The 25,553-nt window shown below is 40.9% G+C and overlaps 1 protein-coding gene across 2 annotated transcripts; it reads left to right on the forward strand.

Moving 5' to 3' along the window:
* The first annotated feature begins 840 nt into the window (after positions 1-840).
* Positions 841-25,400, forward strand: zgc:63587 (uncharacterized protein LOC393431 homolog). 2 transcript variants are annotated; one of them, XM_063897546.1, is made up of 12 exons: positions 841-961; positions 5,833-5,885; positions 6,300-6,399; positions 6,486-6,572; positions 7,001-7,124; positions 7,752-7,886; positions 8,660-8,777; positions 21,032-21,133; positions 21,327-21,472; positions 21,636-21,719; positions 21,807-21,867; positions 24,041-25,400. In XM_063897546.1, exons 2-12 carry the CDS (start codon positions 5,859-5,861, stop codon positions 24,104-24,106), a joined length of 1,050 nt encoding a protein of 349 aa, XP_063753616.1. In that variant the 5' UTR covers positions 841-961; positions 5,833-5,858; the 3' UTR covers positions 24,107-25,400. The 2 variants fall into 2 exon arrangements, with proteins under 2 accessions (XP_063753616.1, XP_063753617.1); XM_063897547.1 differs by having other exon boundaries at positions 21,810-21,867.
* The last annotated feature ends 153 nt before the right edge of the window (positions 25,401-25,553 follow it).

A 25,553-nucleotide genomic window follows, 5' to 3' on the forward strand; every position in this document is an offset into this window, starting at 1 on the left:
ACCAAAAATAGAGTGTAGAAAATATACAGATGACCGTGAAGATAAAAAATCTATAAGCTCTTCTATATTTGACAAATAAAACACTATTGAAGGCTCACTGCTCCTAGTACTAGGATGGGTTAATGCAGAGGAACAATTTCACGTGCTCTGCTGTGTGCATGTATGGGACTAATAAAGAGGGTTTCATCCTCCGATTTTAATGAAAGTTAACACATTAAAAAGTAGGATATTATTTACATTAAGTGTGTAAGGAATGGAATATTAGATGAAATATAAAAGTAAAATGTACAGTGTGTAAAGTTATACGTCCAGGGTTATGGCAGTACAGGCAGGAATGTCTAAAGGTACGTTATTCTACACCATTTCAAAAGCTAATCATAGGCTCTTTTTCAGCTACTGCCTGCCAACTTAAGAGAGACTGTCAAATAAACGAAGTATAAAGGAGCTAGCCTATTATCACCTAAAAGTACAATAATAAGGCATTAAATGGAAATGTAAGAATCTCATTTTAGCCTACAAAATGTGTTACTATTTAAATAAAGTAGCTACCTACTTGCCAATATTGGATAGCAGGTTATATAGGATTTCCAGTGTATAATCCAATTGTAAACCGTCAGTTTATATCAAACAGTAGCCTACTCTTGTAGGCCTACATTAAATATTTCCCACGAAAGCATAAGTCGACAAGGAAAAACAGCCCCTAACTGGGCGAATTGCTAAGAAACTGTATCACATAGGCAGCCATATTGGATCCACTCAGGACTGGTGTTTGCGGCTCAGCCGTCCCGACCGTTGAGCCGTAATGGCGTCAGTTGCGAAGCAGAGAGCCGTTGGTCTGAAATGCTTCAGGGAGGAGGGTGGGCTCGCGGGGACGGTTTCCGGGTTTCCCTTCCTGGGCTGGAACAGCGGCAAGAGGCATAAAGGCTCCTGTTGATTAACAATAATTCAAAGTTACGTTCAGGTAAGGCACTGCTAAGAGGTTTGTTTGTATTTGTGTTTGTTTTGTTGAACTGTTTTAATGAGTCGGAGTAGGAGGAGAGGAAACACAGGAGTCGGTTGGCAACATGACACCATCGCGGTAACAACTGTTGCTTGCTAAAGTTTGACATGTAACGTGAACAAAGTTTCAGTGCTGTGTTACACTCAAACTCGGTTTATGAAAGTAGTTTTCAAAGAGCACATCAGTGTATGGAGCTACTGTATTTATCTGCATACGTACACGTTATAATGTCATTGTCCCAGATGATGTTTAGTAAACTCAGTCAATGTCTATCAGGCTGGGTGTGGTGGACATCCAAATGTTACACACAGAGGGCCTCACATACGTTTCAAACTCAGTGACTGAAGCATTGATTTACAATCTTATTTCCTCCCGGTTCAATTTTTTTCATAACAATGATAGTAGCTCAATACATTTTTGAAACACTTAGTGCTATTATGCTATTAACCTAATTTATTTTCCCATTGTTCCTGTTGTTACTTGTTAACTCCAGAGAAACCCTCTGCAAGTCAATCGGCCTAAAGACTTCTATATCAACAGTACATTGCTTAAGACGTGCCTTTCAAAGCATTGACTTTAACTCATTTCCTATAAATCTCTTGTGTAACATTCCTGAACTCTAAAATCGCTCTCTAACATCTGATTAATCAGTGACATTTGATTGTAAAGGGCAATACTCACAAAACAAATGTTGTGTTTGGACAACTTCACAATAACCATGGGAAACAATAATATATTCTCATTATGTGTCTATCTAACAAGTGGCGGAGGGCCACTATTGAAGAGTTATCATCCATCTTTGCTTATGTTTATGACTCAGTGAAAACATGCATATTTCACTTCCTTTCTTGCTGAGTGGTGAACACTATGGGCACGATGACCGACTGTGTTAGCTGTAATCTCAGGCTGGCAGCTATCCTCTTCTTTAGAAACAACTTAGCTTTTTATCCAGCTGGACACAGACCAGTTTGCTATCAGAAGGACAACATCTTTTAGTACTGAAAGAAGTCTCAGGCCTCTGATCCAGCACCTTAACCGCTCTCTGACCTTTCCCCATCCCACAACCTTATCACACACACACCGGCCTGCACAGGAGTTTCAGGGAAGACATCTGTCTGACACTATAAACTACAAAGGGATGTTTCCTCCTGTTTCACACTGCGATGTTAATAGGAAAACAAAACTTGATTCACATTGAAAGGCCCAAGTGGACTTGAACTATTGTCTTGGATTGTTTGAATAATGGTGTTAGACAGCTGGATATTTTTGTTCACTTCAGAACACTGGGAGAAAAAATGTTAATAACTTTGAGTCCCACAAGTAAGAGATTTATTGTGAGAACATTGTAATATTTGACATTTGATATACCCTTGCCCACTATGCTGTAGTCAGTCAAGTAAATGTGTTGGCCCTCAATAAATAGACTTAATGTCGATTTAGGAGTTATTGTCATAATTGAATCATTTTTTTATTTATTTTGGGGGCTTTTTGCCTTTAATCGGATAGGACAGTGGAGAGAGAGTCGGGGTGGGATCCGGAAAGGACCACGGGTCGGGAATCGAACCCGGGTCGCCTGCGTATGATGCAGGTGCCCCAGCCAGTTGCGCCACGGCCGGGGCCATAATTGAATCACTTTTCATAACAATCAATAATGATATTGTTTATTCTTTTCTGGAGAATAAACTTAAAAAGGGTTTATACATAGAATAACTGTCCAAAGGAATGTCTGCTTTTGGGAAAAACAGAAAATGAAACATTACTAATCAAGGTATATTGAGAATCTGTAAATCAAAATGGACTGCAGTGGTCCTGCTAATTTTGTTCATTATTTTGAACACTTACCAATGTGTTGATATAAAAAGAGATATTATAGTGGTATTTACTGTAGTAACAACAGTATGGATACATCTATTGCTGGAGAGAATTTCTTCATTCAATGTTTCACAATGAATGAAGAGTTTACTTTCACCTCAACCTCATCGTACTGAGCAGCAGCCAGCTGTGTGACAGTGTGAGTAGCTTTGTGTTGAGGTAACATTTTGTTTCTGTATGACTCCCACTTGTTTTTAGTTTTTTCCTCTCCTGTCCCCATCATCATCAATGGTCCATCCTGTGCTTTATTCTCTGTTTGTGTTATGATCAGGCCTGCTGGTTTCCTCCTGGATAAAAGAGTTTTTCATTCCACTTATTGCAGCTTTATCCTCTCATTGGGCTCATTGTATTACGTTTTTTAATACCCCAGCTTAAAAAAACAGTATCATATTATTTCTCTTGCTCACAACCATTACCTTTTACCCCCTACTGAATCACAGCCAAGCCCCCCTATTTGTGTTTTTGCATGTGTCTTTACATGTGTCAAACATAAACCTTATTCTGCTCAGAAGCTCTCAGTTCCCCCTTTCTGTGATCAGTTGCCAGTAAATTAACTCTTTTGTTGTTGTGCCGCTGTGTCAACTAAATCTCCATGGTATTCAATTATTGTTTTAATGTTTCCAATAAGAGCAGAACAGCTTTTATCCATGGAAAGTGTATGTAAGCACCCTTGACACAGCCTGTCAGGAAGGGAAATACTTCTACCAGCCCTGCTGCCCCTTCATGGCTTCACTTAAACCAATAAGTCATCTGTATGCATCACGTGCCAAGAACTTTGGCTTTATTAAGGTGGCATTTTTCCCTTTTGGCCCAAAATGGTTTAATCTCCCCCACGTCTGGCTCGTTGATTAGCTGTGTGTGTGTAAGCAGCTCAGCTGCCCAGCCGATTAAATGGCCATTATTAAGAGTGTATTATTGAAATGTGCCTCCTGCCTGTCTGTCCTGTAGTGTTGTCTTTGTGATATTACAACTGCGATATTAGAAAGGTTTAATTAATCTGCTTCCCGGAATAATGCTGGTTCCCACAGAGCTTGTAGAGGAATAACACTTGGAGTGTGTATGTGATACACATGAATACACCTGTGTGGGCTGATATATTAAATTAGTGGTTTATTGAACGATGAAACAATGAAAGCAAATTAATCATCAACTTTGATGTGTTTTTAGGGCTGAACTAAACGATTAAGCCACGCTTCTGTTTTGGCTCTTGGGACGGTCAATCCTCTGCTCCAGTTTCTGCTCTGTTTATTGACACTGTGAGATTCACGTTTTATGTTTTGGTTTGTTGGTGGATTGACATTTATGTCTTCTTAGATAACTGTCACAACAACTTTTCGATAGACTGCCATAATAATTGGTAAACGCGTTTATTTCCCACAGAATGCATTTTGGAAACATGGGTGATTGTCGAAGTTTTCATTTAGCTACGTCATCAGGTCAACATGGTTGTGAAAGTTGGTAAACATGGTAAACAATGAATCATTAATCTTAAAGAAAACTGTCCCTCATACTTTTTGGAGACCAAGTTGACATATTCTGGTGTTAACAAACGGTGCCTTTACCCCCCCTAATTTATTCAAAGGCCTTACAGCCGGTCTGTTTCACTGGGTTCCCCTTCAGACCTTTACTCTGCTACATGTACCCTGGCAACCCTAAACCCTATGTTATTGGTCTCTTGCCTTGCTGTCATAACATGTGGTCGGACCTGATTCTGGTCAGGGGTGAGGCACGTGTTCCCCCTCCTCCCCAAGCTGAGCTGGCCTGTATAGGAAAGGCTTCAGGAACCAGAGGGATAAACAGCCATTGTTCTCCCTGGGGCTCGGTGAAACCACCCTGTCAGTACGAGAGGTCTCTGCCCAATTTCTTGTAGATACAGAGGGCCCCCCGACTACCATCTTATACATTTACCAGTGTGAGATGGTCCCACAAATCTGTGCGTTTGTCGCATGCCAATGGAGAAAGGGCAATCAAGATTCCCATGCCACCTCTTTTCCTCATTACAAAACCAGAGTGCACCTCTGTTTGGCAGCGCATGGCAGCCTGCCTCTTTCTAATGCTTATCACACTCCACCTGTCAGGAGCCAGTGTGCTGGTGATAAAATGAAGCCTGTTCTTCCTGCTCACTCATTATGTAGCTAATTTATCAAGTTGGCTTGTTGCTCTGGGTTTGAGTGGGGCATGAGCATAGGGTACATACGACAGTTAAATGTCTGGGAACACACTTGTTGCCCTAAGCTCTTAATCTTTCCTCCTTCCGTGAGATAGTGCTAAAGAACAGCGCGGTCGGCAGCCACATCGCGGACTCAATGTACAGAGTTGGTACAACATAAATACTGTGATGTGCTGTTTCCTTTTGTGTTATTTCTTCAAAAGTTGTAGGACAAACTATGATTTTCTCGACTTGCAAAATCTTTTAAATGTACAAACATTATAGCCCAATTCAAACAGGTTAAATAAACAATTTGTCTTTAGCTGTCAACTACATTCATACCTCTTCCCTTGGTGGTCCACTGAAAGGGGAGGGACTTCCCCTCTCTTAATGGACGTCTTGAGGAATTGGGCAGCTTAAATGCATAAAATGTCACATTACCAAATAAATATGTCTACCTTGCATTGTAAAATGGTCAATAATATTTGCAAATCAAAAAGAAATTGGTTTAAAATGAACGAAGAAAGAAGAGCTAATCATAGCTTATGTGTGTTTTGTGGAGAAACAATGGCTGGTTAGAAAAAAGATTTGCAACCATGTCATCACCTTTTTCGAGTGTGGTTTTCCTCTGAAAGCTCTATGATAATTATATTTTTTATAGATTAAACAACACAATTCTTGAGAACATTTTTAATCAAGATGCCAGGAAGAAGTGTTTTTCTCCTTTAGCGAGGTGGAATGTCCTTGGATCAGTTTTTAAGTTTATTTATCTGATTTCAATCCCTCAATCGTATCTTTTTTTCACCAGCAGGCTTGTTGACCCAGTAAACAGCAGTGATGTCTCAGTCCGGAGAGAAAGGGAAGGTGAGTAACCTGACCATTTTTTAAACTAAACTATGACCGATCGACAGAGTATTCAGGGGTTTCTAATTCGGCAGTGGTGATTAAGTCTCATAGTACTTGTAATCTCACACACACACGCTTGCACAGGCATCCAGAGAGGAAATCCTGTATAAACGTGTAAGTGTTTCATGGCTAGGCTTTATTGCCAGCAGGAACTTCTTTATGTGTATCTTCACCAATCTCACTCTTATATGCACCTTTCCTCACCTTAAAAAGAAATGTGTAAAAATATCTGAGTGAAAGGAACAAGTAGGAAAAGGAAATGACTTAACATCAAAATTACATATTGTCTCATTTATTTTGAGTTATCACTAGTTCAATACTTCTGTATTAACTGCAGTTTTGATTGATTTGTTTGACTTTCTTCCTCTACAGTTCCCAGATGCAACAGGTTATGTTGGGTTTGCCAACCTCCCTAACCAAGTGCACCGAAAATCGGTGAAAAAAGGGTTTGAATTCACCCTAATGGTTGTAGGTGAGTGATCCCTTTTTTATTTAATGTAGATGATACGACCTTTTTAGAGAATAGAGCTTCATTTTCCATTCTCTTTGTATTTTCAGGGGAGTCTGGTTTGGGAAAATCCACACTCATAAACAGCCTGTTCCTCACTGATCTCTACCCTGAACGCTACATCCCTGGTGCCGCAGGTAAACTCCCCAGTACATACACATGCATACACATACACCAATATGCACACTGTAATATCTGAGAAATGTCTGCTGCAAAGCCTCCAGCAGCGCATTATTTCAAGAGGAATGTTGGGAATGCCTTAGTCTCAGAATACGACCCTGCCCTTCTTATGACTTGACTTAGGTTAGGACTTGTTCTGGCTTGAAAACAATTACAGAGGCCCTCCCTGGGCTTGTTTGTAAGAAAAAGCATAGACCTTTTAAATGTCAAAACCTATGATTTCATTATTTGAGATGCTTCCACCTTCTTTAAGTCTGAGGTTGAGGCATCTCAGCGGCTTGTGTCAGCACATAGCTCAGGCAGGAAGTTGGGACATCAATGGATCACTTGGGTACTGAGGTGTTTCCTCTGATATTATTGATTAGTCTTTCATTCCATTTCACAGAGAAGATTGAGAGGACGGTGCAGATTGAGGCATCAACCGTGGAGATCGAGGAGAGAGGAGTGAAGCTTCGCCTCACAGTGGTTGACACCCCTGGATATGGCGATGCCATCAACAGCCAGGACTGGTGTGTTTATGTGCCAGGGGGAGTTGGGAGTGATTATGACTCGGGAAATGTTTCCTGTCCAGCATGCTCTCTCATCCTTCCCTCCTGTCCTCAACTTCTCCCGTTCTTGAGTTTCACTTCAAACTCCCTATTTACTACCTCTCCTCCCTCTGCATTCCTTCTGTCTAGATTTCCTTTAAACGTGTGTGTATGTGTGTGCCCTTTTGTTTGCCTGTATGCCATTCTCCAGTGCCAGTTGCGTCAATGTAGCCTCTTTCCAAGAACCATTTCCTGTTTATTGTCCTGTACTTTTTCTCTCCTTGACCCACATACTGTCCTACAAGGCTACTCAAAAGGACACAACAAAAAAAGAAAAATCCTCCCTCTCTCCTCTCTCGTGTTTAACAGTAAAAGAAAATTCAATTTTTTACTTTTGTAATTAAGGACATAGGGTCTCATTGTGGGAATCCAATCCATTTTTGGCAAAGTTTCTCCTTCACCCAGAAGACCCTCCTAGTCTTCTCCCTTGATAGCCTTCAAAATGACGATGTTCCTTTTCCCTATTGTCATTCTCAGTGTTGAAGTAAAAATAGTGTTCACCTGGTCATTTGGTGCAATTAAGGAGCGCCTGTTTGTCTCCGATTGCAGCTTCAAGACCATCATCGAGTACATTGACAATCAGTTTGAGCGATACCTCCACGATGAGAGCGGACTGAACCGAAGACACATTGTGGACAACAGGGTTCACTGCTGCTTCTACTTCATATCCCCATTTGGACACGGGTAAACAAATGCACTCTCTCAGGGATGTTAAATCTAACCATCTGTAGTTGAGATGGGTCAATTTAGTACATTCAGGAAGACGAGAACTCCATGGTTTCTCTGTGTATGTATAGGTTCATGCTACCTCCATCACACTTGTACATTATCATAGTGACATCCCCTGTATATATTTCCAGCTTTCAAAATGTTTGGATGTGCATGTTTGTGTTAACCATTGTAAAAATAATATCATTTTAAAATCTGTTTTTTGTGTGATTTAGGGTCCAAAATCTTCATATAGAATGTAAAAAGGAAAACAATAATCAGGTTATATAGGTGAGGTTGTCCTAAAAAAAAGATACTGAAACATTGACGTGCTAAACAGTACGCGAAAACGGCCATATTAGAGCAGCACTCCAAAGGGTTAAACAATTACAAGGCAAACATTCCTCATGATGGATGACTGAAAATAAAGCCCCCTTGCTAACTTTTCAAGTTACATCATATATAAGTTGTAGCTAGCAGTGGCTAGTCAGCCTAAACTTCAAACATTCAGAAAAACAACAACATGATAAACATTTTGTTCGCCATAATTGTAAAAATAGGTTAATTTTCTCTTAACAGCAATTTCTGATCTATATCTAACCAAATGTAGTTAAACTGAGCAGGGAGTTCATCTTACATGACATCATTCAGTGTCATCACCTCACCTTAACATAATCTCCTCCCTATCCTCTGTTTTCCACTGTGTCCTTACTGTTCTTTGTCTCCATTATGATATTTTTCTTCGCTAGTTTGAAGCCTCTGGATGTGGAGTTCATGAAGGCTATCCACAGCAAAGTAAACATCGTTCCGGTCATCGCCAAGGCTGACACACTGACTCTGAGGGAGAGGGATCGCCTGAAGAGAAGGGTGAGTTTGCTACGCACGCATACCTGCACAGAAACAATTTGGAATCTACTTGGATGTCCACTGTTTTCTAGGTACAGTGTTAGCATCTGTGCATTCAGAATTTATTCTGGGCGCAAGACAAAAGCTGGAAGCACTTGCACTTGTTGTCAGGATGTTTGACGTGTGTTATGTGTTTGCTTTTGTCCCATCTGCAGTTATATGGTTTAGTCATTAGATCCCTGAATGGTGCAGAAATACTTGAAATATCAAAATCACTTATTCATTCATTAATGGTAGTGTGCTATGACATCTGTGTGTTCATGGGAGAAACCCATGGCGACTTCCCTGTTTAATTGCAGAGATCTATGTCTTACACTTTGTGATACAGCAAATTAGAGGGAGGGACAACACGAGGAAACATTAGGAGGGTCCTAAATAGGAAAAGAGTGTTGTATTTAGTAGAGGCAGCACATCTCATCCAGACTCAACCCATCCCAGATACTTCCTGTTGGAAGCGACCCAAGTGTCTACACACTCCTCAGCTTCCTGATGTCCAGCGGGGAAAGACACTATATGGCAAAACAAGGCACATACACCTCTTCTCAACTTACAACTTTAGAAATGAATTAGGCCCTTTGAGAGTGCAGACCTCCGCCAATGCGAAATGCTCTCCTGCAATGTTGGATATGTGTAACATTTAACAGGTTTTCCTTGGCCCATGCTACAGACTTCTACTACATTTCAGGCAAAGTAGTCTGTTAGATATTCAGTTAACCTGCTGACAAACAGAAAGAAAATAAAGCATAACCTCCATGGCAGATGTAATTTATTGCAAATGAATGCAAGGCTGGAGATTTGTTCAGTGTTTTGACTGGATTCAGGAATCCAGCTCAGTGAATCTAACAATCAACGATTATTGGCCAATATTTTATATTCTGTTTTTGAGTATTTGAGTCATTTTATAATTGAAACTGCTAACATTCTTTGGCTCTATTTAAATGCACTCCACTTAACAGTAACCATCAAGATGTGAAACTTTTTTTTAATAAACCTTGTTTATTGATTTTCATACACAAATTGACAGAGCGTTTGTGATTGACAGTGTCACATTACAGTTGAGCAGATCATATAACATTATGATACATTACTTATTGGACATTTTTCCCCAACAAATATTTCGGGCTCTTGGTGTTAATGAGTTTTTCCTTTATGATTTTTAATTGGAAGTCAGCCTGTCTCTCCACCTGGTTGTTGGTGCCCAGACCTCCCACCTGCCCGGCATTCAGCTCTCGGAGCCGGTGGTCTGGCCGAGTGTCAGCAGGCTGGAGTCCAGCAGCAGTAGTCTTCTTTGTTATATGCTCCCATTGTTTGGATCTGCTGATGCAGCATCTTGGAGAGACAGGATCAACCCTTCAGGACACACGCAGTTTTTTTTACTGAATGTCCTCAAAAAGATTTATGTGCTCCATTAGTACAATACAGGAACTGTATCTATTCTGTTTATGTGCACGTATGGAAGTCGATCTGGCATCAAAGGGTCAATCTCTAAACTGCTTTGTCCTGAAGCGACCTGCCAGTTGAATTGTACTCTGTAAAGTTGTTTTGTGTTTTGACCTTCCTCAAACCTTCTGAGTGTTCCTCTGGCACTTAAGATGAACAAAACCGTGTTTCCTGCTACCACTGACCTCCGCCCCAATCGTCAGAAACCCCCCCAAGCTTGTTAGCTCTATGATCTAGCTGGCAGCGTGCACTGGCTCAGCTGTCTTGATTATAGACATAACTATAGTGGGATTTTGTTTATGTTGTACTTTTCAATCAAACCACTGATGCTGTAAAACATGGCCAATATCAGTGAATAGTAAACTCTAAAAGTGGGGCAGCTGAAACACTGTCACATTGTCTCTCTGACTTCTTTACTGTGAAACTGTCCACAGCACTATCTGTTTGGAAGAGTTTGTTCACATGCTCCGCTGAGTGTTCCCCTAACAAACATTTCTGCTGTACACTAAAGAGCTGCCCAGTTAAAAAAAACTGTCAAAATCATTTATATAAGTCCATACCAACACCAGCAAACTACCCAAATATATTTCTATTTTTTTATTTAAGCAGTGAAAAACATGTTGAAGTTATTTGCTGTACTGGTAACGGACACAAAATGGTTTTAATTGATTGTGACTGTCTGTTGATAGTGAATTCCTGGACAAGCAATTATTGCCAGGAAATGCAGACGGTTAATTGAGCTCTCTGCTTCACATTTAGAAACCGCTCCATGTGTCCCTTAGGAGGGCTTTTTATTTCCTGTTTGGGCACATTTTGGGTTATTTCTGACCTATACATTTTCTTCTGCAATGATAGTTGTTGAAAATTTAAGAATTGAATACTCATGATGGAGAGTAGTTCAGAACGCAGAATTGTATTAATTCTAGTTCCTACAAAAAACATGGGTTGACCTCTGATTATTTAGACATCAGTAACTGTTGAAAAATGTGCTCTTAGATTTCCTGCCTTTGGTGATTTCTTGTGAGCATGTAAATGAAGCCATTGTAAATAGTTAGCGTCATAGTTATTCTCATTAATCTCTTTAAGTGTCTCTCCAAAGAACCAATGTATCATGCTCAGGTATTTGTTGGTTCGATCAGATAAGCTGAAGTGGCTCTTAGGTATACGTGCCTGAGTCCGCCCTTACAGTCCGGTGCAGTCGAGCCTTCCTTTGAGGTCAGAGCTGCAACTGCCAAGAACCTGCCACAAAGCCGAGTGCTGGAGGATGATTGATAACCCCCGGCGTTTCTCTTATTAGTGTGTGTTTTTGCATGGTACTTTCTCACCATTTCTCACCATTTGTCTTAGTAAGTTGTACCCCCCCCCCACGCCCACCCCCCCACGCCAGGCCCCCACCCCCCAACCCCCCCACGTCTCTCAAGGATTGTCCAGTCTTTTCTCCTTTTTATTAGGGGGAAACAGCTTGTACAGAACAATATGAGTTTCCTGCTAAGTGTCGAGACTGTTCCACTGACAAGACACAACTTGCTGCCCTGCGCAGGCTCACGGACAAAGTTAACAAACCTCCCATCATTAAGCTTTCATCCCCACAGTTCTGCTCGCCTCTCGCCCGGTCCTTCCTCTCCTGGCAGTGCCTGAGTCACCTCTTTCTTCCTCTGCGTCTTTTTGTCCTCTTTTTTTTATTTGCTCTAATGCCAATTTCCTTCGCTGGGGTGATGTGGACTCTAGCTCATAAGGTGCCCTGAGGAGGGTATATTGAGGGACTGATCCTCTCAGTATGGGACCTGACAGTCATATCCTGTGCAGGGCTATAGTCTCAAACTGCATCACTGGATGTTTTCTGTTTGAACCCAAAGGACCAAACACAGCTGGTTTAAACTGGAATCCTGATAGAAGTAAAAAACACAGCAATGCCACCTTTTGTCGGAAAGGAAGAGTGCTTTTATGTTTTTCCTGCATATGATGTGATTAGTCAATTGAAAGAAAATGATTCTACACTCCCTTTTATGTGTCAAGATTTCACAGTTTCAGCTTCTCAATTGTGCAGATTTATTGCTATTGTTGACTTTTGTGTTTGTTAACTAAACGACTTCACACAGTCAGACAGGACAAACATTGTACTTGAAATTAGGATGGAATGATAAACAGAGAATATAACAATGCAAATACCACCAATAATGTACGGAATATGTTGTAAAAATGAACGAAAGCCCTTATTGTATAAGCTGTAAGAAAGTCTTTCGTGATGAGGAAAGGTAAGCAGAAGTATTTTAGCCACAGTTATTGACCTCAATCTATGTGATATCTCAGAGGTCAGCAGTGTCTGGAGAACCCAGCTCCTCCTCCTCTTCTGGCACCAGGCTGCAGACAAAAGAGCAGCCCCTTCTCCTCGCTCCACTCCCCTCTGTCTTCCTCCCTTCTGTCTGCCCTGATCACCCTCATCTCTTCTCCTTACCTCTCACAGCTTTTTGTCCCTCCCTGTTTCTCTCTGCTCTTCTGTGTCCCATGCCGATCCCTCCCTCATGTTTGTCCCGTCAGCTGCTATATTTCATCCCCAGTCAAGGCACTGTCGCAGTTTCCCCCTCATTGTCTGACTCTCTGTCTTGTCTCACAGCCATCCACCATCCTGCTTTGTGAACCAGCTCCACGCCCACGCTAGGACACATTATCAGTGTAGGACTGCCCGTACCGGCCTGTATTGTCACCAGGTTTCCTTAAAAAGCAATAACAGAAAGTGTACATTGAGTTGAGCTAGAGAAAAATAATTATGATGCACGGAAAGAAAGCTGAACGATATGTAATCATGAGAGTTTGATGTTTAACTCCATTTCAATGTTGTTTCTTTGTACATGTCTCGGCAGGCGCCCCATGTGTAAAGGTTGAGTGGTGATTGTGTGTGTGTGTGTGTGTGTGTGTGTGTGTGTGTGTGTGTGTGTGTGTGTGTGTGTGTGTGTGTGTGTGTGTGTGTGTGTGTGTGTGTGTGTGTGTGTGTGTGTGTGTGTGTGTGTGTGTGTGTGTGTGTGTGTGTGTGTGTGTGTGTGTGTGTGTGTGTGTGTGTGTGTGTGTGTGTGTGTGTGTGTGTGTGTGTGTGTGTGTGTGTGTGTGTGTGTGAGATTTAGTGTATGAGTCCCTTGTCAGCTTATGCCCGGTCCTTTTCCTGCCAGTGTTTCAAACACGCGGGTATATTTATTTTTCTGCCCCCCAGCAGTCATTGTGCCAGGGCTTGCTCCAAGTCTCAGCAAGTTTTAAAACAATAAATATGCGTTTTTCCTCATTGAGCGGGCAGCTCTATTACACACACTCATCTGTTCTCAAGTGAAGAAAGAACACGCTGGCCACAGTGTGAAAACAGCAGGTTTCCTTGTTAACGGGACAACCTGAAAAGATGGTTTCCGGACTATGCCGTGCTGCTAATGAGTCACTTTTTGCTCTTGAGTTGGCCGTTGAGACCCATTTGATTACCAGACCAAGTCACAAAAGCCTGATGTGTGGTTGAAATCCTAAACTTACAGTGTCCCCTTGTAAATCTCACTAAGATACAAGATTACATGAATAGCTCAATTGTTCCTCCCCATGCTCCTTGATCAGAGAGAGACGTGGGTGGTCTTAACTGTACTAATACTTAGCCCAGACAATAGGTGTGTGTGTGTTCATGCAAGTGTTTTGATCACCATAACTCATGTAATGCCTTAGCTTTGCCATGGTTTTGCTTACTTCCTCTGTACTTTCCATCAGTGCCTCCAGTCTCCGGCTGTTCCAGGCTGGACCCGCAATCTCAGACTCTGACTGAATAATCTATCTGGATTGTGTTTCTGTGCATGAAGGCAGGTGTGTTTAATCCTGCTAACAGAAAAGTATTGTTTCCCAAATGCTGCTGCTGCGAATCTTTATTGTATGAGAACTTTTAGACAGAGATAAACAATCAGAAGGATTTGCCATGTAGATGGTCTGTAGATCATCCTCTCCGGACATGTGACATGTAAACTGTTTTCCTACCCCACGCCAGATTATAGCGGTTCACAATGTGAGGCAACTGTTAGCTGTATTTATGTGAAAGTCTGTGTGTGTTTGTGTATGTGTCTGGGAGACTGGTATGAGGTCTAAATCCCTCGGACCCCCTCTGATCAGGTATTGTTGAGGCTCTCTCACCCCCTCAGACTCCCTGCAGGCAGAAGAGAGACGGGTACTTGAAAGTCGTTTCCTGGCAAGAGAGAAGCATTTGTTCTGGTGTCTTAAAGTGAGCAAGTTTGGAAACGAAAGAATAGACGTAGGAATCAACTTTTTATTTTCATGCTCCAGACCTCTGTTATTTGTCTTATAGTCTTGTAACACACAGCTAAGAACTCTTCACTCAGGGTAAATATTTATATTTCTTTACAGATTCACTTAAAAACCACATTGAAGCCTCGTGTGAGAAACTGTCTGAATAAATTGTAGTTTTTAGTGAGTGTTATTGGACCAACCTGTTAGAGACCTTCTACCACTCTAGACTGAGATCTATGACTGGAGATGCCGGTACCTGCCACAGTCTTATTATTGTTTATCAAAAGGTGTACTGGCCCTTTATGTGAGAAGAGTCGGTACTGCTTGCTTGTCCAACTCTCATATATTTTATTGGCTGGACAGCTGGAATTCATCATTTTTTATGGTTTGCTCATGATGCTTTAGCTGCAGTAGAGCAGATTTTTCACATTTCACACATTTAATGGAAATTATTATTATTATTTAATTATTATTATGAAACTTGTTCACTCAGCTTGTGACAGAGGAATCAAATCAACTTCCAATGGGTACACATGTACACAGCGAAATGTTGATTTCTGAACAGGCACTGTAGAGAGTAGAGTACACAGTATAGTGAGCCTCTGGTGCTTTTGCACTGCGCTGAAAGAGTACTGGTATCTTTCAAGGTAACACTCCACAATCCGTACTTCCACAAGTTCTGGGACTTGAACTTGTGACCTTTAGTATGGCAGATGGGGTGGTCTTTGTTTCAAGTGACGTGGCCCACCTCCACTAGAAGACACTGTAGAAAACCTTGTGTTACAGTAACTGGAAGAGTGTGTCTAATGTTGAGTTGCCAAGCATGATTGACTGGCATTTAGGAAATGTGCAACAATCAGGCAAACATCTAAATAAGGAAATGGAAAAAACACGTTATACAGCATGAATGTCTCTCTGGAGCGATTAGTTTAACCTCTTCAAAACTCTCCTGATTTTAACTTTCTTTATTACAATGAACTCTTCCTGTTGCATCTGGTGGTAACATATGACCTAAAGTCAGGCCTTTGCTCTGTAGTTCAGAGCTTTCTGTCCATGAAGTGGATTTAGAATGTGCAAAGTAAACATTAAATGTATTAACTAATATGTAGACACATAGTTGGTTCAACAGGAGTCTAATAAGGAATAGAGGGCACCCAGCAGAACGGATTTCACGCTCACCATGGCCAGGATTTTCCTTTAATAAACCCTCCAGTCTTGGAAAAAGAGGGCCCCTGTCCCTTGGGGGGTTTTGTCTGTATGGAACAAGGTTTAAAAGCGACTGAAAGCTGATCAGATCTACTATTTCTAATGGCAATGATGCCCCGTTTCATTCCCTCTGCAGAAGCTGGCAGTCAGCTGTGGGGTTACATAAACGTTTGGTCAAAGTGCTGCTGCTCAGTCCTGATCCTTGCTCTTCCCAATCAGGGTTGATTAGTGTCGTGATGCAGTTTCATTGTTTTGTTTTGTGTGTTTTTTTTCTCTCTCTGCATTGTTGATGTCCTGAGAATGCTCTGGTACATGTTTCTACTTCCAAGTATTGTTCCCTGTTTAAGTTTAATGGACGCAAACACCATACTAGACCCGAGGAGGCTCAGCTCTGACCTCAACAGTCACACACTGTATTATTGAGAGTATGTTTTTGTGCATGTGGTTTGTTACCTGTTGCACGTCAGGGCTGCAGTGCTCACCACAATCCTCTCTTTTGTCTCTTTACTCTTTTTCTTCAGCAGTCATTTGTTTTCTGCCATTGTTGTTTTGTCCAGAATCGGGTCATTGCTCAAGGTGTTTGACTCATTCATATTTTTGTGGGTTTGCTTGTGAGAATGAACAAATGTTGAAAACATTATTTCCACGTCAGGTAGATGTGATGAAACGGTTTATCCCGTAATGATGGGTTTGCACCCTGTTCCATTATGATTGGTGGTTTTGGTTAAACTTGCTGTGCATTTGATGAATGCACTGCTTAGCCACGTCTCCCACGGCTTCACCCTGTGTAATTATATCTATGTATAGACCTGCGGGTATGCTATATTTAGGCTACACGTAACCGCTGCAGTATATTTAATACTTGTATTCCTAGAATTGAACAAACTTGACTAACCACTGGAAATGCTCGCTTCACCTGCAACTTCTATCATTTCGAATCTATTTTCTAGCTGGACAACCTCAGCCTCCACCCTCTCACTTATCCTAACTACACCACATGACGGAATAATTTCCACAAACAATGCTTTACATTTAGTGATGTGAGCCAGAAACATGAGGCGATAAGTCTTAGGCTTCCTTTTCTAATTAATACTGAGGCAGAGTCTTGTGTGGCATTGTTTGTCCGCCGCCCTACACCATTGAGGAGACCTGCACGGCCAACCATAACAGCAGAGTACAGGGAGGGGCGGGGGTGGGGGGTGTATTATAACCGGACAGGATGGTCATAAAATCAAAATGGCTCCCACTGCCAACATCTCTGTGCCAACATAAATACACAACTCTGAGGAGTAGGTCGGTGTAACACTGGGGATTGCGGCCTACATTGTGCGCAGTAAATCAACAGGAGACAACAGGGATTTGGAACAGGCTGTGATGATTCCTGGGAGGTTTGATTATAGGTGTCAGGCAGTACTAAGCACATGTTAGGAACAGAATGAGTTCAGGTAAACAGCCATTTTAAAGCTTTTGGTTTACCAAAGTCTGGAAACAGATGATGGCAGACAACAGACTTTGCATTCATCTAATATGTTACAGGGCCTTCCTTTGTTTCCCTCTTTCTGTCATGATCCTTGTTTTCTGTCTGTTTCCTGTTTTATTTTGAAATGTTTTCCCTCTGTTGTGTCATGTGTAGTTTTACTTCCTGTCTTTTGGTTTTCCTTCCTTCCTTGATTGTTTCGTTGTTGTCACCTGTTGCCCTCTGTTTCTGCTTCCCCTCCCCAGCTGTGGCTTGTGTTGTGATTAGTGTCTTTGTATTTAGTCCTGCTTCACCTTGTGTTCTCGGTCAGTTCGTTGTCGTCTTTCATGTATCAAGTCAAGCGTTTTTCATGTCTTGGATTTCCCTATCGTCTTTCATGTGTTCAAGTCAAGTGTTTTTCATGTCCTGGACTTAACTAACTTTGGATTTTTGTGAAAAAGCTTTGGAATAAAGCTCGCCTTTTGTTTGTACCCATACCTGCCTCCCTTGTTGCTGCACTTGGGTCCTATTTCCCCAAACCCTGACACTTTTATTACCTTTCAGAGTTTCTCTCTACCTTATCTACTTGTGATCCTGGATTTGTTGTTTGTTTCATTTTTTCCTGCCATTGTGTCATGCGTGTTTATTTTCCAACAGAATTCAGAGTTCTTCGTGCTCTGCCCCACCAGAGTGATGTTTATTCAGCCTCCCTGTTCTACAGATAAATCGTGACTGAGGGCTCTGGTCCTGAGTCACGCTCTCTTATGACTCCTGCAAAGTCTGTTTGTTTTCAGATCTGCCCCACAACAATACCCAAACCCCCCGCACACACACTATCTCGCACACACTGCGCACAGAGCTTACTGAGAAAACAAGCGACAGCCATAACAAGGGCTCAAACAGGAGCTACGCTCTGTAGGAAAACCTGTGCTCACTTCCCAGGCTCCTGGCTGACGGACCACTGTCCTTTTATACATTACAGAACATGAAAGTCCTCAAAGTCAGGAAAACACATTTGACATTTTTTGGCTCCATTACATAAGAATACATTGTGCATTTAAAAAAAACCTCTTCTCGAGAAACAAAAGGAAAATGCAGCTTTGATGTTTAGAATAATAAATACTGACATCTGTCCCAGAGGTAGCAGAGAAGAAAGCTCCTTTGTTTTAACTTGTTTCTTCACCGGTCAGCCTTTAAATAAAGGAGGGTGAGAACTTTGTTTCTGACCCTTGAACAAGCAGACCTGGTATAATTTTTTGCCTGTCTACCCGTTCTGTCTCAACCTCTCGTTTTCTCCATGGGGGGCTTTAATTAAATGTGTTGTTGCAACAACTACTCCTCACTCATACCCTCCTATTATTCCATAGAGCTCTCTTACTCTCTGTTTGTGGTCTACAGTGGCAGCTCTTATTTACTCCACATGACTCTCAGTTGACAGTGTATATATTATATATTGCGTTAGATATATTACGGACAGCTGTGCCATGGTGGAAATGGCTGTAGCTTTCAGTGACTTTAATCCCGTAGTCTATTAATATCTATGATCAAACTTTTACAACATACACTAACAGTACAAGAACAGGTTTATTATGGATGAGTAACAACAAAAAAACTACAAAAATATATTATGAACATATATTACCGTATTTTCCGGACTATAAGGCGCACTTAAAAGCCTTACATTTCTCAAAAAACAACAGTGCGTCTCATAATCCAGTGCGCCTTATATATGGATTACGGTAATTCTGGTTGTGCTTACCAGAGAACTTTTAATATTGACGAGAACGTTCACTCTCAAAACCGTTCCGGTATGGTACTGCACCTGGGGGGCGCTGGTGGGCCAGTGCAGAATGAATGTGGTCCTATGGAGCCCCACCCATAGATTCCTACATTTCTTTGGATATAATTTTTTTTTAAATCACTGCTATAGTTTTTTAAACATGGAATGGATAATCCTCACAAACGACACATAGCTAGTATTTTATATTCGCTTGATTTTGACTAAAATTAGGTTTTTGTAAATCGGATGACGTCATGCGTGATAAATTGCTTTACGGCACCTTGTGTCTCTCCTTCCCTTTCCTTTCCCTCGCAGCAACAGCTGCATACGATCGCAGCTGATTTGGCTCCGTGGGACCAGAGAACTTTTAATATTGACTGATTATATATTATTATTATTGATTATAAGCTGAAATAGGACAGTCCTTTTTGAGAATTTTTGCAATTAATTGCAGCACACTGACGCGGCATCTTTATCTTAATCAACTTTTTTTACGGAATGTTTAATGTTCTAGAAAGCGGGATTTATCCTTAAGGTAGCAATATAGCAATATCGAACATACGCTCAAGGTAAGAAAACAAACACATGCTCGTAATCAGTTAACTTTCAAATTTATTTTTACAATACAATGTATGTGTGTGGTAGGATCAGTACATCCAAAGTTGACCATAATCAAATAAAAAAGTTCGATTGTAATGTCCTTTCAGAGTCCTCCTTAAGAGCTTTCTTCTTCTTCTCTTTTAACGGCGGTTGGCACCTTAAGAGCGTGGTTGATGTTCTGTGGACAGGTACCACAAAGCGTATTCTTCGGTCGTAACCAGTCGTGAGTTCTTCATTGACCAATCGGCTTTCATTAGCCAGATGCTAGCAGAACCTGGGTCGCAACTGCCCAACCTGTAAGAAAACAAAAGGCTATGACCCCCAGATTATTCCACTTTTGACGAAAAATCCCTGTCGACCTCTCGGAAACCACAGTAGTATTTTGCATTTTGTAGACGATATGCTAGGAGAATGATGTAGCTAGCCGCCTAGCTCCATAGGGGTCCATGTATTCTGCACTCGCCCGCGATCGCCCCCTAGGTGAACTGCAGCCAAATTCGGTACAATGGGGGTGAATAGAGAGTGAAGGGGCTTTCCGTAGACGGGTTTTGTGCTTACTGACCTCGAAGTGATTTTGTGTGGTACACAGCTCTCACGGCGCTCTGTCAAAATGTTTTAGTACGACTTTGGTAAACTACAAAGCCGCACCGCTTGCAGCATTACGGCTACCGTAGTCAGGAGCGTCGCGGAGTTGCACCAAATGGCACCGGTCAAGAGACACGCTTACGACGCGGACTTCAAACTCGAGGCTATCAGTCACGCAGTAGAACATGGGAATAGAGCAGCTGGGAGAGAATTCAACATTAATGAATCAATGATACGTATTTTACGTGTTATAACTGAACTTATTACTGACTTATCTGACTGTTTTGTTTCTGTTATATAATTAATAATTATATAATATGTATCCGTTTTACGGCATGTAGAAAAGGAGTGTGTAGGAGAGCGACATGCGGGGTGGGCGTGTGTGTGCGGAAGAAGTAGTTTTGGGAAAGTGAAGTTGTTGCCAGGTTGGCTGTGTTGTCGGCGAAGACAATAAAAAAGGATTACTCCAGCTCCGCTGTTTCCCCCTCCTCTTTCCTCAGAGTGTCACATACCCAGCTGCTCTTCACTACGGTATAGAGCATAACAACACTGGAGGTAACAACATTTCGCTTAATGCGCCTTATAGTCCGGTGCGCCTTATATATGAAAACATTTCGAAAATAGACCATTCATTGACAGTGCGCCTTATAATCCAGTGCGCCCTATAGTCCGGAAAATACGGTACGTAAGAATCCAGCATGCAAATGAAATTCAATGGTAAAAAAGTTATAAAAGGGAACAGTTTTATGAAAGAACAAAAGTGTCGTTAGAGGTTTTGAAATGTCGTTAGTGGTTTGTCTGCAGTGACAGGAGCATGTCATGGGGTCAGGATGAAGTCACACCCTTGCCCGCTCACCATACGTTTCTCTTTTGTTTTTCGCTCAGATCCTGGATGAGATTGCAGAGCACGGGATCAGGATTTATCAGCTACCTGATGCCGACTCTGACGAGGACGAGGAGTTTAAAGAGCAGACCAGAGTTCTGAAGGTGAGACACACAGACTGATACACAACCATGGACACTTTTCTCTGCTGATTTAATGATGGATACCGTTCTCTTCCTCATAATCCTCCCTTCCCTTCACTTACTCTGTCCCCTCCTCTGTGACACCTTTATGTTCCATATCTCTTCATCTTATTGTTTCTCTCTGGGCGCTTCTAACCTTTATCTTCCACTATAGGCAAGCATTCCCTTTGCTGTGATTGGCTCCAACCAGCTGATTGAGGTGAAGGGGAAGAAGATCCGTGGCCGTCTGTACCCCTGGGGAGTTGTTGAAGTGGAGAACCCCGAGCACAATGACTTCCTCAAACTGCGCACCATGCTTGTGTGAGTCTCCCTGGCAATAAAACGTTTGAAGTAATAGGAAAGTCTTTTTAAAACGTTCACAGAACATCCTCATTAGGCGGTTTGTAAATGGCACTGAAGAAAATCTAAGCTCTACTGCCACCCAGTGTGTTAAGAAAAGATTGCTTGTGTTCATTTGTTGCAGCACCCACATGCAAGACCTGCAGGAGGTAACTCAGGATCTGCATTATGAGAACTTCCGCTCAGAGAGGCTGAAGACCGGCAGCAGGTGAGAGGCTGATTCATTTCATGTAAACAGCACATGAGCTGCTCTGTTGCTAGTTCAGATTTGTAGCTCAAATGTTTGGTCTCTCAGCAGGGCTGTGGATGAGGATGAGGTGGATAAAGACCAGATCCTGCTACAGAAAGAAGCAGAGGTAAGAACACACACAGCTTCTCAGGTCACTTTGTGCTTAAAATGTGTTTTGCTTGATCCAGAAACAAGTGGATGGCTTTCCAGTCACATCTTCAAACTCCTAAAACCAGTCAAAGGATATGTTTTCCTAGGGATTATAATACATAACCTTACATAAGAGGGAACTGTTAGTAAGTAGTAGTAGCAGTAGTGGTATTAGTTGTGTTTGCCACCTGAACATTCAAAAGGTGCAATATTGCTGCATGCCTTGGTAAATAAATGGCACCAATAGAAGGTAATTGTAGCGGCAGTATTTTTTTGGTTTAAACTTTCAAATCCACCATAACACATCCTTGTATAATAAACGTTATGCTTCTGTCAGTGTACATATGAGCCAGTGAGTTTAGTATGAAGACATACTTATCCTTTAAAAACACAGGATCTGGTAACCTGATGCCGTATGTGTGTACTCACTCCGACTGTAGGAAATCTGCCTTGTCATCTTTGTTGTGGATTTCTTCATTCCACCTTTATGTTCCTGGTTTAGCTGGCTGTCATTTATTTTGTGATTTATATGTTAGAAAGAGAAAAAAGTCCACTTCACTATCTCCCTATGCTTTGTTTACATGTCTGTGCCATGGAGCCTGCATGCCACCAGACAATAACCTGTTCCCTGATTGTTCCTGATTGGCCTGTTTGTATTGCTGCTTCGCCATAGTGAGCGGGTGGGGTCCAATCAGATCTGTTTGTAAACAATGTGCCCAGGCAGGATATGCCATCACTTCCTGCCGGGATGTCCTGGCCTGTTTAAATGGTGGGAATGACCTCAGTTAATGAGGAGTCGGAAACACACATCTACAGAGACAGTGGTCCATTTGTTGGTGTGTTTTCAGAGTTTGAGGGGAGAAGAAATTACATTTACTGATGTTACTGTACTTCTATATTAGGGAAGGATTTAATTTGGACTTACTATTTAAAAAAAGTAGACAAGTGTTCAATTATTACGTTTTCATTTAATTAACTCAAATAAATAGTGTGGTGGTTCCTGTGCATGAAAGCTGTCAAAATGTTTTAATCAGAAGCATATCCAAACAAATACTACAAATTAAGTTCACAATGAAAAATACCAAGTTTCAAGATTGTTCGTATTTGAGTATAAGAAAGAAAATACAAGAGACTTTAATAAAGCTTTACCCTTGATTACTTGTAATAAATATAACAATATTAATCTTATCTATTTTATATTAAATCTGTATTTTATATGTAGTTGGGATGAGAGAAATCAATAAACCTCTGAAGATGATCAAGCGATTTAGTTGATTCATTTGAAGTTCTGTTCTCAACCACAAGATGGCGCTATACATCCGCAAGAGTTTTTATTCAACAGCATGCATCATGATCGTTTTAAAAGCTTTACATCCTTTTTACCTGAGTTACTGAGGTTTTTTTTCTTGGCTCATTCACTTTTCTATGAGCCCATTGCTATTCATTAACCTTTATTTTCAACGATATTTATTTATAGTTTGACATTGCTTTTATGCTTCATTCATTTTTAAACATGTATTCATTTCCTATCACATTTGCTTGCTGATATAAATATAGATTATCATATTATGCATTAGAGCAGTTTGATATATTATTCATTTCAGGTTATCCTGTATTTTAATCTCAACTGTAACACTTTGTAAATGAGATATTTTCCCTTTTGTCTTTAAGTGCCAAGTGTTCTTGTGTTGTTGAGTTTGCCCCAATCAGCCAGCCTATGTTGCTATGTTTGTCTCTCTATAGATTGCACTTCCTTTGCTTGTTTGTTCAGCTATTGTGGTTTGCCTTAAGAAGTGGCTGGATGACATGTTATAAAAATCATGCTGGTCCTTTAAAACACAAGCACCTGACTGGTTCAATCTTGAAGGGCACATTTAGATTCACCCTAACTGTAGGAATTCTGATCCACTTTAATGAACTATTTAATTTAGCAGGTCGAACCAGAAATCCTCTCAAATCTGGAAACTAGGTTGTTTCCTACACTTTCTGACCTCTTTATTTAGCTCGCTTTGTTAAAATATATTTTGTAACAATCAGTAAATGAAGTAAGGAACAAAAATGTAATCTATTGATGTGGAAATGATAAAGGGTTCCTCAAAATGAAAACAAAGTGGTTATGATCTTGTAAATTGTTTCTTCTCTTTCTGTAGCTGAGACGCATGCAGCAGATGATCGCTCAGATGCAGGCACAGATGAAGATGAAATCAGACGAGTGAAAGAGTTGCAGCAGAAGGGAAACACGGTGATCCCAACCCACCAGCAAACACACACACACACACACACACACACACACACACACACACACACACACACACACCTGTTCCTCTAAATCCATCCCTGCCTGCTGTCGCGCTGCAGATCCACAGAGAATGCAAATATCTAGGATCACATCAATTTTTTATCAGCACACCTCTTTCCCTTCTCCTTCTCCTTCCTCTTCCTCTTCCTCTTCTTGGTCCCTCCAAACATCCGTCATTTTAATCAACATATCTACTATGACGTTTTTGATTCTCATTATAACTCCACAGAGCTGCAAGTGACAATGGTACTAAGAGTTTTTGCCAACACACTATCATGTTTACAAAAGTATATATGTATGAATTATGCATTTTGCTTCAGATGGCATCATTTTCCATGTAATTTGCTATCAGGTTAAGACTGTTGTGAACATAGTTTTACTTAAAATGTTGAAAAGCCGTTTGCATCTCATTCATTTTAGAGTGATCGTATGAGTGGATCAGTAGCCTCTCGATTGTTTCAGTGCCTTGATTGCGTCTGATAATGCAATAATTATGAATATTACTACACTTCCAGATGAGTTGGTTTATAAATTAGGTTAACTGTTTTTGCAGAGAAGGAGAAAATGCTTGTTTTCAACTTTTCTAGCCAACGTCACATACTTACTGCTAAAGTTTATTTTTGCTTTAGGCTGGAAATCTACTATATGCAAGTAACCAAACTAATCAAATTTAGTTAAGAGAAACAACATGGCGTAAGGGTCATGTTATAGCTGAATTAAAATGCCATGTTGTTAATATTATTTTATTTATTATCAAGAGATGCAGGATCTTTAATGTCAGTGCCAAACTACAGCCTGTATAGTCCTCACACTATTCACTCCGGTAACTTTTTGACTTGTTGCTTACCTGATGTCATTTAATGTGTGAACATATTATTTGTACACTACATGTGCAGCCTTTCATCCCACTGTATTTTGGCTGTCCAATTTTAAATCAAGTACTTAATATCAACTTAATTAAAAGGTAACTGTTATATGTGTAAACACCTTTTGTTTAGCAGTGCCGTCTAACTGTGCTTTCGTCAATGTGTTGTTGGCATGATTTTGTTTTTCTGTCTATTGCTCTTATATGCAAATCTGTCTATTGAACTTATTTTAAACACACATAACTGTTATATCTTAACCATATCTCAGTATAGACTTGTTTTTAAGATTTCTTTTGTATTTCTGTCTTGAATAAATTTGTTAAGAGAATAAAAAGTTGACACAGATCTGGAGTAACTTTTGAATGATGTTTTTATTTAAAAGTTTGGTATTTTATTGTTAATTCTATTGTTTGTTAAGTAAAAAGTGACTTGATCAGTGATTCCGATTGACTGATGGGAACAGTAACTCCCGCTCATAAGTGGCATGAGTTTATTTCT

Source organism: Eleginops maclovinus, chromosome 12 (genome assembly GCF_036324505.1).
Source record: "Eleginops maclovinus isolate JMC-PN-2008 ecotype Puerto Natales chromosome 12, JC_Emac_rtc_rv5, whole genome shotgun sequence".
Lineage (NCBI taxonomy): Eukaryota > Metazoa > Chordata > Actinopteri > Perciformes > Eleginopidae > Eleginops > Eleginops maclovinus.